At 32.8% G+C, this 19848-nt stretch overlaps 1 protein-coding gene across 2 annotated transcripts in view; it reads left to right on the forward strand.

The window, feature by feature from the left end:
* Window positions 1–19848, forward strand: part of LOC126776567 (organic cation transporter protein-like) — a 36332-nt gene that overhangs the window by 12149 nt on the left and 4335 nt on the right. The window contains exons 2-5 of one of the 2 annotated variants that reach the window (XM_050499194.1): window positions 16482–16711; window positions 18292–18469; window positions 18761–18890; window positions 19593–19721. In XM_050499194.1, the coding sequence (XP_050355151.1) occupies window positions 16482–16711; window positions 18292–18469; window positions 18761–18890; window positions 19593–19721 (667 nt within the window). Of the gene's footprint in view, window positions 1–16481; window positions 16712–17396; window positions 17609–18291; window positions 18470–18760; window positions 18891–19592; window positions 19722–19848 lie in introns of those variants that run through there. The other variant, XM_050499203.1, reaches the window with a different exon arrangement.

Raw genomic sequence — 19848 nt, forward strand, 5'->3', positions numbered from 1 at the left:
TGTCTTCGGAGCATTCTGGGCATCACATGGCAGGATCGCGTGACAAACGGGTCTGTTCTAGGCGAGGCACAGTTGCCTAGCATCATGGCCATTCTCAAAAAAAAACGGTTACGGTGGCTGGGACACGTGCATCGAATGGTGCAGACCCGTCTTCCAAGGCAAATACTACTGGGAGAGGTTGTGGATGCAAAGAGGTCTGTTGGGCGGCCTATGCTCCGTTACAAAGATTGCGCTAAGCGTGATATGGTTGCGTTTAACATCCCTAGCAATCGATGGGAGGAACTGGCAGAGGACCGTGCCAAGTGGCGACGCCTTATTCACGAAGGTCAATCAAAGCATGACAATGACTGGTTAAACCTACTAAAAGAAAAACGCACTAGGCGTCATGAGCGGGCTTCAAACCCCCGCCCATCTTGGGGCGCATACACTTGTCGGAAGTGCGGCCGGAGGATCCTCTCTCGCATTGGTCTATTCAGTCATGAACGCAAGTGCCTTCGCGATGCCGCTTAAATCATCTGTCAAAGATGCAGAGGCCTATATATATATTTTTTTTAAATAAAACAAAACATACACATCACTGAGTATATTTATTTCATCACATTATATCATTATACATTAACACAGTAAATATTACAGTAATACAAAAATCATACCTTTGATTTTGCTACCGATCCACCAGACGAACTGAGAGACAAATCAATTCACACGACCTTTTTAAGTTACCCCTACTTGAAATTATAATTTATTTGACTACCCGTCTTGTTGATTTTCTTACATTTTAATAAAAAGTCAAATCAAAACCATATTTATGTACAATATACCTTTCTTAAAATTACATAGCTTACAATATTTACTTTGTCAATGTCTGCTCAAAACGATATCAGCTGATTTACATTGTATAAAAAATGTATTCTTTACTCAGTTACAGAACACGTATGGCTAGTTTGAACTCATTCGTGAATGACTTATGTTATACCAAGTTCAAATGATGAAAATTAATTCAAAATAATATAATGGCATTGAATTGTGACAAGCATTGTTCATCATTCAGTACTAATTAAAAGCCGTTGTTAAAATTTTCGTTCCCGCCTTTCATTACTCTGTAAAAAATTTCAACTTTGCCGTCAAACATAAAAAAAGGTCCGTGTAAATCGTACATCGACACGTGAGCTTGTGTAATTATGTTTGTATAAATATCGTTTAAAATGTTTTAATGTGTTGACTGTCGAGTCTTCGTGAAGTTATTCTTTTTTTTACAGTATAGCTTGGCGGATGAGCAAATGGGCCACCTGATGGTAAGTGGTCACCAACTCCCATAGACATTGGCATTGTAAGAAATATTAACCATCGCTTACACTGCCAATGCGCCACCAACCTTGGGAACTAAGATGTGTCTGTTGTGCCTGTAATGACACTGGCTCACTCACCTTTCAAGTCGGAACACAACAATACCATGTACTGCTGTTTAGCGGTCGAATATCTGATGAGTGGATGGTAGCCAGAGGAGCTTTCACAAAGGCCTACCGCCAGTAAAATAATATTACTATTCACTATTCGTAAATAACTTATCTCATTTGCCATGGAACAAATATTTTTTAATCTCGTTAAATGTGCTATGACATACATATGTAAATTAATTACCCGCATGAAAATAAATGCTGCATTTTGTACGTACTTTTAAATATTGTCTCTAACTTTCTGAAAATACATTGTACACGATTAAATGAGTCCTGTTACTTGTATTAGTTTGAAATATTATCTATTTCATTTATTTATTTATTTGGGAAACAAACAATTATAATTACACTTAGTATTAAAAAAACAAATCTAAGAAAAACATAAATCAATCAAGTTTCCACTTAAAATTAATACAAACAAATGACATATTATATTAAAAATAAAAACAAAAACAGAAAGCACAAAATGCAAGTGAAACTGCTATAATTTAATTATATGACGTAAACTAAATTTAAATTCGTTAATTTTTGAGTTAAATATATCTAATTATGTACAATGTTTGTTATAACTTTTACATGCACGTAACAAGAACATATTCTTTGAATAGTCACAGTTACAAAGGTCATTACGCCCTTCTCTAGGGCAGATAAGAGAAAGCTGCACTCATAATTAACATTAATATTTTATATATTGTGAAACGTTATAAAGCCGAGATGGCCTAGTGGTAAGAACGCGTGAATCTTAACCGATGATCGTGGGTTCAAACCCGGGCAAGCACCACTGAATTTTCATGTGCTTAATTTGTGTTTATAATTCATCTCGTGCTTAACGGTGAAGGAAAACATCGTGAGGAAACCTGCATGTGTCTAATTTCATTGAAATTCTGCCACATGTGAATTCTACCAACCCGCATTGGAGCAGCGTGGTGGAATAAGCTCCAAACCTTCTCCTCAAAAGGGAGAGGAGGCCTTAGCCCAGCAGTGGGACATTAACAGGCTGTTACTGTACTGAAACGTTATAATAAATAATAAGTATATTTTATTAAATCCAGAGACGAAAAGGCCCCCAAGATTACGTGGTTTTTGTAGTGCCACAATTTAATTGTTATTTGTTTTTTTGTGTTACAGTAACTTAATTTTAAATGATGATTAAGTTATAACCATTGTAGTAATATATTAATAACCATAAAAATTCATTAGCTAAGTAAGTGTAAGTATAAGTAGTACAGTGTGTAGTACAAGTTAAATGTTTTTATCATTTATTTAAATACACTTGTATATAGGTTAATATTTTCTGTTCGTTCCAGCATCAAGCAAAGTTTATTTAATAGTTAAAGTTTATTTCTTCAACATAAAAATAAACTCAGAACTGCTATAAATAATTTATCCATTATATATTTATTTATTAAAATATTCGATCTATAAGAAGATAGGACTTGAGGACTATGAAATAAACGCTGGCGAGGCCATTGTTATAAGCTAATATTTTAATATCTATGTGTAATGTGCTTAATACCAATATAAAGAGTACATAACATCGAATAAGCTATATTGTTTGGAAATATTACTTGACGTAACTCATTTGGTCATTATCACGAATGTACTTACTTATGAACAGACGTGTTCATGCTGTGAAAACAATTTTGTCACGTCTATTTCCCTACCTACCTACCTACCTACCGGCGTTATTATTCTTATATTGAATATAAATAATTATTATCTGCAGCTTCCCATTAAATAAATGTAGTACGTTCGTATTTGCATCAATACACTATTTAAATGACTACTTATATTTTATACTAGCGAATCATCATAGCTTCGCACGATTATATAAGATAAAAATGTATATTGGATAGGGCTTGCGTAAAATCCGTTGTGACAAATTTGAAGTCAAACGGGCGGATAGTTTAGGATATCTCGTGTTGAGTGGTATTTCGCTTATATGTAAATAGATTATTTGAGCCGGTTGGCGTGGTTGGTAGAACACTTGCCTTTCACGCCGAAGTTTGTGGGTGCGATTCCCACCCAGGACAGACATTTGTGTGCATGAACATGTATGTTTGTCCCGAGTCTGGGTGTAATTATCTACATAAGTATGTATTTACAAAAAAAAAAAAAGTAGTATATGTAGTATATCAGTTGTCTAATTTCCATAGCACAAGCTTTGTAGAAGCTTAATTTGGGATCAGATGGCCGTGTGTGAAAAATGTCCCAGGATATTATTATTATTATTATTATTTGTTAGATAATTAATCATCGATCAGTTTATCAGTCGTGCCATCCTTGAAACAATTAAATAAGACACAGAAGCTGCACATCTAATTCACATAATTGTACTAATTTATATATAAGACTAAGTTGTTTTCAGCTGCTATATCGAGAAAAAGCCGGAAAAATATACTCAGTTTAGTGTTTATTGGAGGAAAATTCTGGATAAAGCTAATGCCATGTAACATTGTGACATATCAGATCAGTAAGCTGAGGCAACTAAATGCTCTGGTTAATCAAGTTCCTGGTTCGGATCTCTGCTCAAGTATGTTTCGTGACGGATGCACGTGTAATATTTAGTCTTCTTTGCGTTGTCTGAGCTCAGTTAGACGTACATTGCTTTCAGAAGTTACTATTATTTTCAATCCTGTAAATATATTCGGACTAGGTGCATACAAAAGACTAAAGGAAAAAATCGTAACTTATTTCTATTACAACTCAATAATACGATATAATTTATGTTATATTATATAATAACAATTTTGCTATAACGGAAAATATATTCTTAATAATTTTCCCACTGAATGTACCCATTCCTTGTGGCATAATAAATAAATAAAAAAAGTTGCGCGATCGCCCGTCACAAAGGCTGAATCTTACTTTATGGCGCGATGTTTAGTTGCTTCCGACATACACAATTACGGTGTTATAGGCTATTTATCGTTTTAGTTAGTTTTTATTATTAGTTATTTTAAATTTAAAGTAATTAATAGTTATTTTTTATATAAAGTAATTAATAAAAAATTAAATTATCATTGTGTATTGTTTCTTATAAAGTCATTTACACATCTGGTCTGTAAGAATATAATATGTACATTGCTGGCAATACTGAAAATAAACAAGTGAGAGTTTGCTTATTGCAAAGTAATATTTTTTTGATAAAATACATGAATAAATTAATCTTAAAGTAAAAACATAATATATGATTTTATATATTAATACAATGCATTTTTGAACGCAGACGGTTTTGTCAAGATATTTTTGTATTTTTTCTTCATTGGTTCATTCATCCTAAGAAGGCTAATTTTATCGTATAAGGTAAATAGGTGATGGCTAAATATGGGCGTTAACAGTAAACATGTCAGTGAACTCACAATACTTGCAATTCACTATTCGACTAACGATGCCCACGCACGGGCGGAGTTATTTATGTACCATTGTTTACCAATAAATTATACTTTCTGTTTTAGGTATATCGATTTAGATTCAAATTTATTGAGCCTTAGATTTACATTTAAGTGTTGTCTTTTCATGATATAAATACATTTGTTTATTTTAGTAACTTAAAACATTTTTTTTTTTAAAACAACTATTTTTATAAAAACGGTATAACTTTATTAGTATTTTTAAGATACTTATGTATATGTAAAGTAGGTATATATTTTCATCATATTTATACACAATGTAGCCATTATATTATAATTATTTATTTAAATTTTTAACGGACATTCGTATTGAGGTAACTACGCGGTCTATTGGTTTGAATAAATTCGAATTCCATCTCACGAATTTTAAACAATAGACCTTACGAATGAATTATAGAATATTGATGTTATTAATTCATTTTTAGTGTGAACTATCTACGCGTCCCGGCTTCGCACGTGTTGAATAAGGGTCTAGATAAAATGTTTATATCGTAATGTCATTCATAGGTTTGCGTTACGTAAAGCTTCAAGCTTAGGCATGATATTTTCCGACATCTTGAACAATCATTGTCACATTTCAGCCAATTTCCTTCCTAATGGAGCACTCCGTCAATTGGTGAAAACCGTTTCGTGCGGTAATTTTTGAGTTTATCGCGTTTAAACAGATAGACGCGGCGCGGACACTTTATTTTATAATATGTATTGATAAATGAAAAAAGTGAAATAGTTACAAGGCAGATAATGTAATTTAACATGATTAATTTAAAATGTAACATGAATTTTTACAACTGTTTGAAAATTAAGTGGTCAGTGTTTTTACTTGTGTGCTCTTTAAATAAATTAAAAAATATATATGCGATCACGTATCGGGACCCACTATTTCTTATATTGCACATTTGCATTTGCACTGTAGCGATTGGAAAAAAAGAGTGGAGCGCATCATAGCTATACAAAGATAATAGTATCCGCCCACAGCTTTGCCCGTGTTTAAGGGGAGATGAGATGTATGCAAAATTTCATCACGATCGGTCGAGTAATTAAAACGTGAAAGCGTAACAAACATACAAACTTACTTTCGCATTTATAATATTGGTAAGGATACATGAAATGTCCTTGTGTTTGAATGTAAGGTTTCTAATTAAAATAACAAATACTCCTCGTTAAATTCATAGAATATTCTGGATTTTTGAAGTATTTAAGCTGACTGTTAAAATGACTAGCGCGAGCCGGCTCTTTGTAAAATGGTTTTTTTAGCCGTGTACGTTTTATATTGCTTGCAAGTACCATTTTAGAGTGTATTTGCTGAATATTAAACATTTGGCTGTATTGAAGGATGTTTGCTTAAGGTCTATGACTCAGTTCTGTGTTTAATAAACAAGAAGTGTGTCTCGATTGTAGTACCTACACATACGGATTTGTTATCGTTAGATAAGATTATCTTAAAATTTTGTTGATTTTTATAAACGATTATATGATAAGCTTTTTAAGAGTCGAGAAAAGTCGAAATGGGCTAGTGGTTAGAACACGTGAATCTTAACCGATGATCGTGGGTTCAAACCCGTCAAGAAAAAAAAAATTTATAAAAAAACAACATATTCAAAGAAAACCGCACATACATTATAACAAAAACAATATGTTACATTGAGAGCCACACTGATCTGTTCCAAAATTTTTTTTACATAAAATAAGCTATTCTTTAAGATAAAACTCGAAACTCACCGTAGAAGACGATCGTAAATGTCAGAAATTGATATGCAACATTGACTATAATGATTATTACATTACCGTAACTTACACAGTCCATTTTCATCATTTCGTAAGTGAGATACTAAGTGAGTTCTTACAGACGAGGCCTATTGATGCTTATCTCAAAGAGAGAAACCATATATATAATATATAAGTTTATTATATAGTTTTGTGATGTTTTGTGATATTTCATACAACATTTTGTTATGCAGGTATTCTGTTAATGTTGGATTGTATAATGGTGTTAAATGGTTAATATTTATATACTAGCGGTGTACTTGATGGAATATCTCATTGAAAACATTATTCGGAAGCCCTTCGAATTAAAAGCATTAGTTTTTTTGGTAATTCCATTGTATATACCCACTTTACCTTGGTCACGGTACACTATCTGCGTAACCTTAACAAAAAAATTGTCTGCGATGATTCGAAATACATCTTGTGTCTAGATTTGGGAGTCCACAGCTGACCAACGAGAAGTTAAAAACTGACTAACTCCTTAACGTAAGCCTAAATACCGATTTCCATATTTCATACAAAATGTCGAATTTACATACAAAATTTCATCCTCCAGTTAACCTCCTTGGGAGATTAATTTCGAAAAATCTATTCCTTATTACCTTACCTTCGTTCTTATAGAACGATAGTCCTACCTTGCACAATTTCAGTTAGACCCAGCGCTTAGCCTGCGTGGTATGTCAGTTCGTATGTTTTTTTCAAATTTTATTAATTAGGTTTTCACTACTTGTACAATAACCCATTTCACGGATCGTACTATTAGTAAATAACAATTTGTAATTATTACAAAAAATAAGCCGAGATGGCCCAGTGGTAAGAACGCGTGAATCTTAACCGATGATCGTGGGTTCAAACCCGGGCAAGCACCACTGAATTTTCATGTGCTTAAATTGTGATAATAATTCATCTCATGCTTGACGGTTAAGGAAAACATCGTGAGGAAACCTGCATGTGTCTAATTTCACTGAAATTCTGCCACATGTGTATTCCACCAACCCGCATTGGAGCAGCGTGGTGGAATAAGCTCCTAACCTTCTCCTCAAAAAGAGAGAGGAGGCCTTATCCCAGCAGTGGGACATTCACAGGCTGTTACTTAATATTTATTACAAAAAAAACATAAAAGTCACAGGTGCAAACCTTGACCAGAGTGAGAATAATTCATTGAAGGCTAAACTCCACTGGAAATGGAGAGCAAATCGAGGCAGCAATTAACCTCAAACATTTATAAGGAAAAACAGGTTTCCTTGTTAAAATTCGCACCATTACCTATATCGTTAGGAAAATATTGTTTATGTTTAGTTATAGTCAGGGGTGTATTTATGTGATGGCATCCTGATCGGCCCGGTTACTGTCCTTTATTAATTTATTCAATTGTCAATTTGATGATCATCCTATGCATTCTGAATTTATACAAATCCCACGAGAAATATAAGGCCGACAATACATACAATATAATCTTGTGTTGTTATTATTTTTTTATTGTAATTGGGAAACATGCAGTAAATACATTATACAACATACACTATACAACAATTATCTCCTTCACACACCAATCAAGTTTCCACTTAAAGCTAATTCATGAATGGCAGCAAACAAGCAATTTAGTAAATTATAAAAAATAATTATCAAGATTCGAAAAGTTAACAAACAGCAAAACAATAAAATATACATATATATATATATAATAATAATAATAAAAAAAACAATGACTAAATTGACAGTTGCACATTATCTTTTTAAATGTATTGAGCGTACAAGAAAACATGTCCAAGTCATTAAACTTCCTATTGTAGTTCTTACAAGAGCGATATATAAATATATAAATTAATGTGTTTATTGTTCTGTGCGTTTTAAAGCAATTTTAGATTTGTAAAGATTTACTGTAACAAATCTGTAAGATTATAATCCATCTAAGTATTTATATTATGTACTCCTGAACGATTTCGGCCACGACGGCCAATCTTAAGAGAGAATAGCTAACTGGGGATATATCATAGTGCACAAGTGCGCAACACAGGTACACTCTTTCCCTCACTCTCATAATTTGATGGGATATAAATACGACACAACCGGAAAGAGGCCAGGTGCTGGACCAACGGTTTTACGTGCTTTCCGACCCACGGGATTGTACACACTTCTAACTTCCAGACTCCAGGCTACTACAGAGAATATAGTTATAGTTATTGGGATTTTCTACTGAAAATCCCAATAACTTTATTGGCCCGACTTGGGTTTTGAACCCCAGACCTTGGTGTCTGCGGCCTTATATTTAGCCACTAGAGCAATGAGGCAGTTAAGTATCTAGTATGTTTGTAATTGTACTGACAGTATTCAATTAGCAAGTCCAGCTTAACAGGCCTTCGAAGTTTCCTACAAACAGATTGTTAAAATAAAAACTTATATGTTTGTTTGTAGTTGTAACGAGAAGTACTAACAAACATGGAAGGACGGCAGCCCTTACAAAGTCTTGCAGCCACATGACAAAGCGTGTAACGTTAAATATTTCAATTTCGATAACAAACGCGAAGCCAAGCGTTTATAGCGATATATACTCGATTTTTTTTGTTTGTAGTATTATTAAAATGACATATTAATTTTCTAAATTATCTATTACATCTAATAATTTATTTTATTAATATTTTTAACGACGCATTTCACTCTACTATGAACTGAATAATCATTTTATATGCTATTATTATTTCAATATCCAAATGCATTTGCATCTTTATTTCAAATATATCTTATTTTTGAACTATATAACGCAAAAAATAAAGTATTATATACGATCACATTGTATTTTTAAAATTAATATTTATTATTATGTATTAAGTTACGATTTCTCCAGAGAAATGTGCGTACATGCCTTGGGTTATATTTGGTTTCCAAGTTTGTATAAAATGTTTGCTCAGATTTTTAAGCTACTAAAACAAATAAGTATTGTATACTCATGTACATAGGCAACCATATACATTTAAATGATTTTAGACTAAATTCTAAAAACTAGAAAACTGCAAGTATATAATATGCTACATTCCTATTTCTATAATAATAAATATAAATTTAGGTATATTTTTTTTATGTATTACACATGTTGTTATTTATTAATTTAAGCAGTTTTAAGAGCAGCTGTGGATACTGAATATTATATGAAAGTGCCTCGGTTGTCTACGTTTCTATTTTTTATTTCCATTTTAATATTATAATCCCTTTACTTGCTCGATGCGGCAATAGCGCCCTCCGTATGAAAATGTCGGTTGCGTCGTCAAACGCGTTAACGCTTACACTGTAACTAACTTAATGATATTATTTTGTTTATAGCTTTAGTTTGAGACAGGATTACAAGACGGTTCTCTCGGTATTTGATAAAGTATCAAGACTCCTATACACTTATGATCTACGTTGCGTCTCGTGTCAAGTGGCACTTGAAAATCAAACCCATGCCACAAACTAATATAACAAGATTAAATAATAATTATTTTCTACTTATAATGCGCGCTTATACTTACCACAATGAGTAGTTAATTTTTATATTTGCTTTCATAAGGAAGTCCCAAAAATGCGATGAATAATCTCTATTTATAAATATGCTAAAGACAATACGGTATAAGTAAAATTGTAGACCACCTTTCGTCTCGAGAGGTGAGAAGCTTATTTAAATGCGAGTAAGTGTAGTCATAAATACACATTTCCCGATATTTTTACATGTAGGTTTCCTTACGATGTTTTCCTTTACAGGCCAACACGATATGAATTATCAATATTACTGGTGGTAGAGCTTTGTGCAAGCTCGTCTGGGTAGGTACCACCCACTCATCAGATATTCTACCGCAAAACAGCAATACTTAGCATTATTGCGTTCCGGTTTGAAGGGTGAGTGAGCCAGTGTAACTCAGGCACAAGCAACATAACATCATCATTCCCAAGGTTGGTGGCGCTTTGGCGATGTAAGAAATGGTTAATATGTCTTACAATGCCAATGTCTATGGGCGTGGTGACCATATACCATCAGGTGACCCATTTGCCAATTATTAAGACCTCTTTTCAAATTATGTTTTTTTTTTTTTGGAATCGCGTATACACACACTTTATAACTTTCAAAAGTAAATACATCAAAACATTTTGTAAAGAGTGCCGTACCAAAGCGACACATTCATTAATTACAAACGAAATGAGAAATGTGTAACGTTTTTAATTGAAGCTATATTTAATGAGGTGTCATCGTTAGTCTGGTAGATATTTTATACTACTGCAGATCCTAAGGGTCCGGGTTTATATCTCGAGTCGAGTCTGTAATATATCATCATTACTGTGTGCACTATAATATATTTCACGCTTTTGATTAGTCTGAGATTGACCGCCGTAGACAAAATTAGGACAAAATAACGTTACGACTGTAGTCGTAATAGATGTGTATTTTCGTGGGTGTATTATAACGTCATATTGATTAAGTTTTTACGATATACACACGACATTATACAATACTATAAAACATCTATTGTTATTGCTAAATCATAGATATAATAGACATGAAATATTTTATCTTAACTTTAATGTTGATATAACAGTTCTGTTTCTATGAATGAATAGGTCTTTGTGTCGACCTGTCTGGGTGAGTATCATCTACTCATCAAATAAAATTCTATCTTTAAACATCAACATAAAATATTTATGTTTTGAAGGTTGAGTGAGCCTAAGTAATTTTATAAGCAAAGAGCGTAGGTACCTTTAAAAATCTTAGATTCCATGGTTGGTGTGGCATTGACGGAACTACGAGTGTTCTATTTCCCGATTTGAAGAAAACATGAATGACAAATAGCATAGTTATGAAAATTTGCAACTCAATTTTCATTACAAGAATTTTGTATAATTCGTATTTTTGTTATATTCAGAGCTGAGAGTAACAATATTTTTCATATTATTGACTACCTAGTTCCCTCGGGACCTTGAGAGTCAAGCTATTAAAAAGCTATTGGCTTTTCATGTCGAGAAATTATCACCAATATTGAGTTTAAGGCACGGGAGCACTGGAAATCGTGTAGTCGTTGGGGGGTAGCTGTTGCACTTGAAACGCATGTAGTATTCAGCGTCCTTTTGGATGATAAGACTAATGGAATAGAGAGTTAGGTTTTCGTAGAGACTTGTGCACTATGTCCTGCGCAAATCTCCCTTGAGAATATCCGCCGTGGCAATCGGTGAGATGGACATCATCACAATTATTGTTATTTTTAAGTTTGGTTTTTAGTTACTTCTCGAGAAAAACTAGGACTTATCATGGAACGGTTGCTTCGAAACAACAAACATTCCTCGATAACTAACATATGTGAAACCGAAACATTTTGGTAATAATAATAAGGTCCAGACCGATTTCGGCCACGGAGGCCAATCTCAAGAGAGATTAGCCAACTACGCAGGATTATATTAGGATTATAGTACACTAGTGTGTGCGCAAACGCAGGTGCACTCTCTATTCCCTAAGCCACTAGACCAACAAGGCAGTCAAATCACAAACACGGCGGTCAGGAGGACATTATTTAGTAATAATAATGTTTCGTTATATACAATAAATGAATAATAAATAGTATGCGTAAAAATACTATTATTAGTGTTAGAAACGACACTTGACTTCTTATTGGTTTTTTGGTCGTCAACCATAGCACGACGTCTATTCTTTGGCTTTGTAAATATTTGCACAATATATTCGAGATTTTTTTTTACTTATATGTATTACCTACTAATATATGGAGGCGAAAATACAAACTATAAATATAGAATACTATCAGTTTTGTTAAAATTATTTATTTAAGAATTTTTTCAGACAAGGACATCAGAAATACTCAGCCGAAATAAACATTTACGTGGCTCATATAAACCCATTCCAGTAAAGGAATTGTAACAACGAAGATTTTTATAGGGGCATTTTCTGTATTTTTTTTTCTGATGGATTATTCTTAAAATATATACTTACACACCCGAGATGGCCTTAACCGAATACAGCCGGTTAAAAACCGGTTAAGCACCGTTAAGTTTTTGTTATTAAAGTATTTGTAATTCATCTTATGCACGGCGGTAAAGGAAAATATTGTAATATGTGACACATTTACAGATTATTTCGTATGTATGTATGTATAATTCGTATGGTTATTAGTACAGCCGTGTTATCTCAGTGGTTAGAAGATGAGAATCTTACCCAATAATTCCGAGTTCAAACCTGGGCAAGCACCACTGAATGTTCATGTGGTTAATTTGTATTTATAACGAATTTCGTGCTCGGTGGTAAATGAAAAAAACATTAGGAAACTTGCATGTGGTGGATAAAGACTGTCACATGTATCCACCAATACGCATTGGAGTAGAGTAGCTGCAAACCACCTCCTCAAAAGGAGGGAAGGCCGTAACTGCTACTGAAAATTCTTTAGCACTGAATACCTAATACATTTTTTATGAAAAAGCCGGGGTGGGCCTTTGCAGGAAACGAACTTGTTAATACATAATTAGAATAAAATTCGTTAAGCCTGTCACAAACATTACAATCACTTTTTTTTCCAAACGCAAATCGCCCTTAAGCGGTTTATTTGATACACATGGAAATCAATTTATTACGCTTGATTAAAATTCACGGCTTGTTGACAATTAATTAATTAAGATAATGGGTTCTGTAAGTCACAGATTATTATTAACATAATATAAAATAAATAATATTAATTTCTTTCGTAAATCATTTTTTTACGCTGTGCCCCTCATACCCACATCACGCCGCAGCTGAGCGCGCCGGAATACGTACTAAAAAACCATACGTACACGGAAAGCGCCACGGGTTCGCTTAGACACACTACCGTGACGCGGTATGTATAATCAAGATTTCTACATAAAAAAAACAATAGTTAACCTTTTGTTCCAATCGTGTCAGTCAATAATATTTTTTATTTCCGCTGAACCGCTAATTTTTTTAAGCCGATATAGTTTAACCTTTGATATGAAAATAGCACGAACAAGTAAAACGCACGAAAACTTAATTTTTTACTATTACTTGATGAGTTAGTATATTATATAATATATGACGCTTTATTTATTTAGTCATATTTTTAATTACGTCATGAACAATACAACATAGCTATCATCCGTTTATAACTTAAACGAATAATATAAGCAATGAGCAATACCGATTTTTTACTCAACATTTTATATAAAAAAAATGTTGCTAATCTATACTTATACTCGTTAGAACTTTGTATGTCTGTTACGCTTCCAGGGCTGAACCATTAAACCGATTTTGATAAAATTCTGTATGAAGCAAACTTGAACCTTTATTTTTTAACACCCTGACACTCTGGCGAAGCCCCGAACGGAAACTAGTATTATATTTTTCAAAATACATTATATTCCACGATTAGTTTTATTTTCGTAATAGACGTTCCGTTTCAGTGTTTAGGTTTTCCAATCTCCCGATTTTTACACTAGCATGATAAGGCGAGATAGTATTTTTTATCTTGCGTAACTTAAACTTATCGGAAATTTCTGCTCAATTGGCATTTGGTTGTAAGCGTTTATATGTCGCGGTAGTGTGTGGTTTTGATATTAACAAGTGGTATTTATGTGATCTCAAGATGATACTCAATGATTTATCGAAAGAAGATCAGCGAACAGATCAGGTTTGATGAATTTAGGTATTTTTTAACAAAGTGTCAATGAATTTTATCTTAATAAATTTAATATTAAATATTTTTAAAATCAACTCAATATCAAACAGTATAGGCTTGGGTTATATATTATATCAATGTATTTATTTTTACACAAGGTAATGAAATTTAGCGAGTAAATTTTTACTAATATTTATATTTTCGATATATTTTTTTTTCTCGTATTAAAACTCGATGACTGTGCTTATTAAGACGCTATATTTATTTTGAATATAAAAAAAAAATATATACAAAAAAATTAAGAAGAAATATAAATAGCTTCAATGAAAGTGAAAAAATGATAATTTAATATTATATATTATATATGAATATTAGACATAAATTACTTTACCTTGGTTTTAACTTACCAATAGCTAGAGATAAAAAAAATGCCTGCATGTCTACAGAATTTTACGTTCTTCCACAGTGTACAAGTCACTACGAGCATTCCGTAATAAAGCAAACATTCATTCATTAATTGCATTCATGCAACTAACTTTATGTTTACTTGGACTTGAAATTTTAAATCGGGATCATGTTTTAATTAAATCATAATTTTAATTTCACTATGTCTTCTTTTCGAATAATTAAGAAACGTTTCTTGGAGAATATTTATATATTTAGTTAAACATTGATTTCATGTTTTTGATTACATTGTTGAATGTTTAACTAAATATTCGCCAAGCAACGTTTATAACCAAGGTTAATTCAATATATTTTTAATGAATTGATTTATCATAACGAATTTCAATGTTTTTTTTTCTTATCATTTTTAGGCAATTATGCTAACGGACTAGTGTATCTGAAGAAGTTATCTCCATTACACGATTGACCGATTTAGTTTACTTATATTCTAAAAAATAACGCTCGTACCGATAATACTTTTGTAAACATATATAGATTTAATGAAGAACTGGCAATGATTATACATGTAAAAAACAAAGAACCGACTAAAAATTAAATAGTAAGTATGAAAATTGCCGATGAACAGATTAATCTAAATAAACCTCGCAATGTTTCATCGTGAGGTGAGATTTGGTACCCACCGTCACCCCTAACATTGACACTTATAATCCTTCACATCGTAACAGTGACAAGGCATTGCTGATTGATGATGATGGTGATGTCCTCCTGACCGATTTCGACCACAACGGCTGGTCTCAATGGAGATGGCGCGGGACATATTATAGTGCACAAGTGTGTGCATCAACACAGGTGCACTCTCTATTCCCCCAATCTCATAATCTGAAGGGACACAGTACCTCGGGATCTACGGCTTCACATCTAGCCACTAAATCAACGAGGCAGATATTAAAGTACCATTCGAATTAAGTCATAGGTAGAAACTTTAACGTTACGGTTTTTACGAAATTTTACGTTATGTTCCAAGTATTCAGTAGAAAAAATTGCGAAATATTATTATATTCTTAAGGAAGTCTTTATGTGTATATAATTAAACAAAACACCACTCTCTGACTGAGTCATGACGAGATCTCCGGAACTATAGGTCCGTAACCTGAGGACCATTTAAGGGTCAGCATAGATAATGACTATAAGGATTATATATTATTTAAAATTATAAATGAGGAGACGTTTTTTTGTAGCGCCTATATCAAAAAACTATTAAATCAATTCACATATAACTTATAAGAGAAGATCAGCGCGTTTCGGAGGCTTATGTATATAATATAAAAATACCTCTTACATATACATATTCAATTGAATTAATCTTTTAATTAAGACTTAAAATAAATATTTTTTTTTATTATATTTACAGAATATTTATCTTTTTTTACTTTTCTATCTCAAGATCTGTAGATTCATAATTATACCATAATGCTATTGACTAGGTTTCGTTATAAGTTTTTATTTGAATGTTAAGTTAGTATATATTTTGTAACATTATTTTTATATATTTAAATGTTTTTCTTAATATATAACGTTGGCTTCCTAATAAATAAAATAAAATATTTTTGTAATAATATAAGTGGTTGCGCTTTGGAGTTGCACAAGTTTTAAATTTAGACTATTGACGTGAGAAGCGTGAATTTCATGTTTTTGTATAATATGTATTATAATTTTATTTCTTCCGGACAACACTTAGTTAACAATGCATTTTTTTGGTTCAAATTTAAATAAATAAATAAGTTTTAATTACTTTTTCATCATAGGATGTCAAAGAGGAACTCAACAAGAAGAAAAATGAAGACAGTGACGCGTTTGAAACTGTGCTCACGCACATCGGCGAGTTGGGCCTATACCAGAAGCTGCTGTTCCTCGGCATGGCGCCGTTCGGTATATTTTTCGCGTTCGTCTACTTCGTTCAGATGTTCATCACAGCTACTCCGCAGCGGCACTGGTGTAGAGTTCCAGAGTTAGAGCACTTAGACATCGAATTAAGGTAACGTTTTAATTTTATGGATTCTTTATCATATCTAATCGCCACTTTGACCCAGAAGATATAGCACGATTAATAACCGAAGATTACTGGTTTTAGCCCGGGCAAGCTTCACTGAGTTGATAGGGGAAGAAATTGTTAAGAAACATTTTATGTAATTGTGTCACATACTCATATTTATCCACCATGAATGCAAGTTATTTAAGCTCAGCCTGATGGAATATATTTCAGCTGTAGGACTTATAAGCTGTTTCTTTAGAAATATGATCCTAAAATAAATCATAACCTTTGAATTGAAAAGTTATCAAAACTGAAATTAAAAAAAAAGCATGCAATGTAATTAAAAATAGTAACTACTGACTAGGTTCTCCTTGGCCGACGATACTTTTCGAATCGGTCCTGACTGAAGTTCAGTATAAAATTGCTTTTTAAATTTTAAATTGCTAAATTGCGATTAAAAATGCTTATGAGTCTACTTTAATAAAGTATATTTTAATATTTTTTTAATGTAAGTCTTGGTACTATATAAAAAAAAAACACTGCAACGCATTAAATACATCAGAATATATATTTTTCATACTTTACGACCATTTTGCCAATAACAACACTAACGTCAAACTTAAAAACGAATAACGCGGTTTTTTTTACATTTAATTTGTGTTTTAAAGTAATGACAAGGCTTCTTACAGTTAAACCTCATTTTACCAATCAATCGTATTTTACAAATAACTGTCAAATTATTGAAAGAAAAATAATAAAGAATCATAAGCCGATAATCTCCAAAATGTTGTCAAATTTTGTACTTTAGCGAAAATGAAACATTGGATATATATCATATAGTTCTGAGATGTCAAGTCTCATTTTCATTAGCAATTAATTACTGTCGATGGACGAGCACTGGTAATTAGTAATTTCTAAAATTACCTTATCTAAACTTTTATCAAGGCCTGTATGAAAAATACAAAATTTTATCAAAAATTACATCAGAATATATATTTTTCCTCGTTCCATATCATCACTTCAGATACTGACAACAGCGCTGTACTCTTCAAGGTACACATGTTCTAACAATATCAATGATAAAATATATTATCTCAACGAGATCGGCTATTTGCTAACAGTTTTATTATTACTTTCCATCTATAAAAGCCCGCTGGTTAAGCTACGTTTAAATTGAGCTTTGTTGCTACGCTCGACGTGAATGTGTGCTCGATTTATGTGGCTCGATTATTAGACTGAGTTCGAATCGGGGCAAGCACCACTAAGTTTTCATATGCTTTATTAATATTTATTATTAACCTCATACTCGATGGTAAGAAAAACATCGTTACACCATGTACAAACAGATTTACTGTGTGAGTGAGTCGGTTGAAATACTGCTATATGTGTATTCCACCAACCCGCCGTGATGTAGCGTGGCGTTATAAAAGCCAGTCGTGGCTCATTTACTGTTTAGTTTTATGATCGATTATTAGAATGATTGTAAAACAAATGAAAACTTACAGCACTGATACTTTACTCGTTAGCCTCTGGTCTGTAAATTAAAAAAAAAACATTCGTCCCTGATTAAAGTTATCTTACAGACGTAATCTCACAGCGCCAGGAATGGGCATTGGGTTGGAGCGATGTTTGATGTACGATGCAAATTGGAGTCAAGTGCTGCTGAACTATAGCGTGCCGCCGGATACGCCCACCGTGCCGTGCAGGAACGGCTGGGAGTTCGAGCTGAAAGACATCCCCTATCCGACTATAGTTAGTGAGGTAAGAGTTTCTCGATTTAAAAATACAATTTATAAAGTATATATTATGTAATATATTTCTCATTTCTACAGATATTATTACAAATTGTCTCGGATTTCATTAATATTTTGTAGTTTTCAATTTTGGATACTATTTGTTATATTAAACAAAATGAAATTCGGAATTTATTCAACTAAAGTCGAACGCAAACTTTATAGAATCAATTTTTATTGCTTCAATTAAATTAAATATCTGTTCATGCGGTTAAAAGTGCTATCGATGTAGCATTTAAACATTTCACACATATTCCAGCGAGGATGGGTTTGCGAGAACGCGGGTTATGGTCCGCTCGCGCAGACGATATTTTTCGTCGGTTCGTTCATCGGCGGAATATTCTTCGGTTGGATGGCGGACCGCTTCGGCCGTGTGCCAGCTTTGGTAGGTAAGAATGTACGCTATTATAATACTTCAAATCTTTATATACTAATCTATACTAATATTGTATAAACGCAAGTAATTCTGTCTGTCTACATGTATCGCTTTTAAGGCTAAACCACTGAACTGATTTTGATAAAATTTGGTGTGAAACAAGCTTGAACTCCAAGACACATAGGCTACTTTTTTATACCTAACACCTGACCCGCTCTCTCTAAAACTCGGGCGAAAACTATTACAGTATAATATATAAGGACGGAATATTATTATTCAACTATAGCTTAAATTTAAATTATACAATAGTTTAAATTTACCATATTATATAGATTGCACTGAAATTGCGATGCCTTCAGAAGTATTTCGTATTTATGTAACATAATCACCAGCTTATACTATTTCTAACTATGGATGGAAATCCTACTGATATTATAAATGTTGTTTCTTTGAATTTTTGTTACTCAATCACGCATGAAACGGCCGGGTGGATTTTTATAGCTTTGAATAGATATACCTGATTTAGCACGTAGGCTACCATCACCTGCCCCACCACCATACATGTGGGCGAAGCCGCGAGTGACAGCTAGTTGTCTATAATTGTTGCATCCTAAGCGTAAGCGTTTACAAAAACGGGTTTACACACCCAGAAAATACTCTATTTTGTAAGAGACTTAAATTAAGTTTTTTAATAAACGTAATTTCTTATTTTTAGGTACAAACATGATGGCATTCGTTGGCGGTATTGCAAGCATCTACACGACGGGTCTATGGGACTTCTCCTTCTGTCGATTTATCGTGGGAACTTCATACGACAGCTGTTTTATGACCATGTACATTTTAGGTAATTTAATTCTTGCCATTGTATATAATAAATTTTGTTTGTTGGTATTTTAATATGGTGACGTAAGAATAAAGTATATTTTAAAGGTACCTGTGTCAAAATTCCAGTAATTCCAGTAATTCTCTGT

Source organism: Nymphalis io, chromosome 2 (genome assembly GCF_905147045.1).
Source record: "Nymphalis io chromosome 2, ilAglIoxx1.1, whole genome shotgun sequence".
Taxonomy (NCBI): Eukaryota; Metazoa; Arthropoda; class Insecta; order Lepidoptera; family Nymphalidae; genus Nymphalis; species Nymphalis io.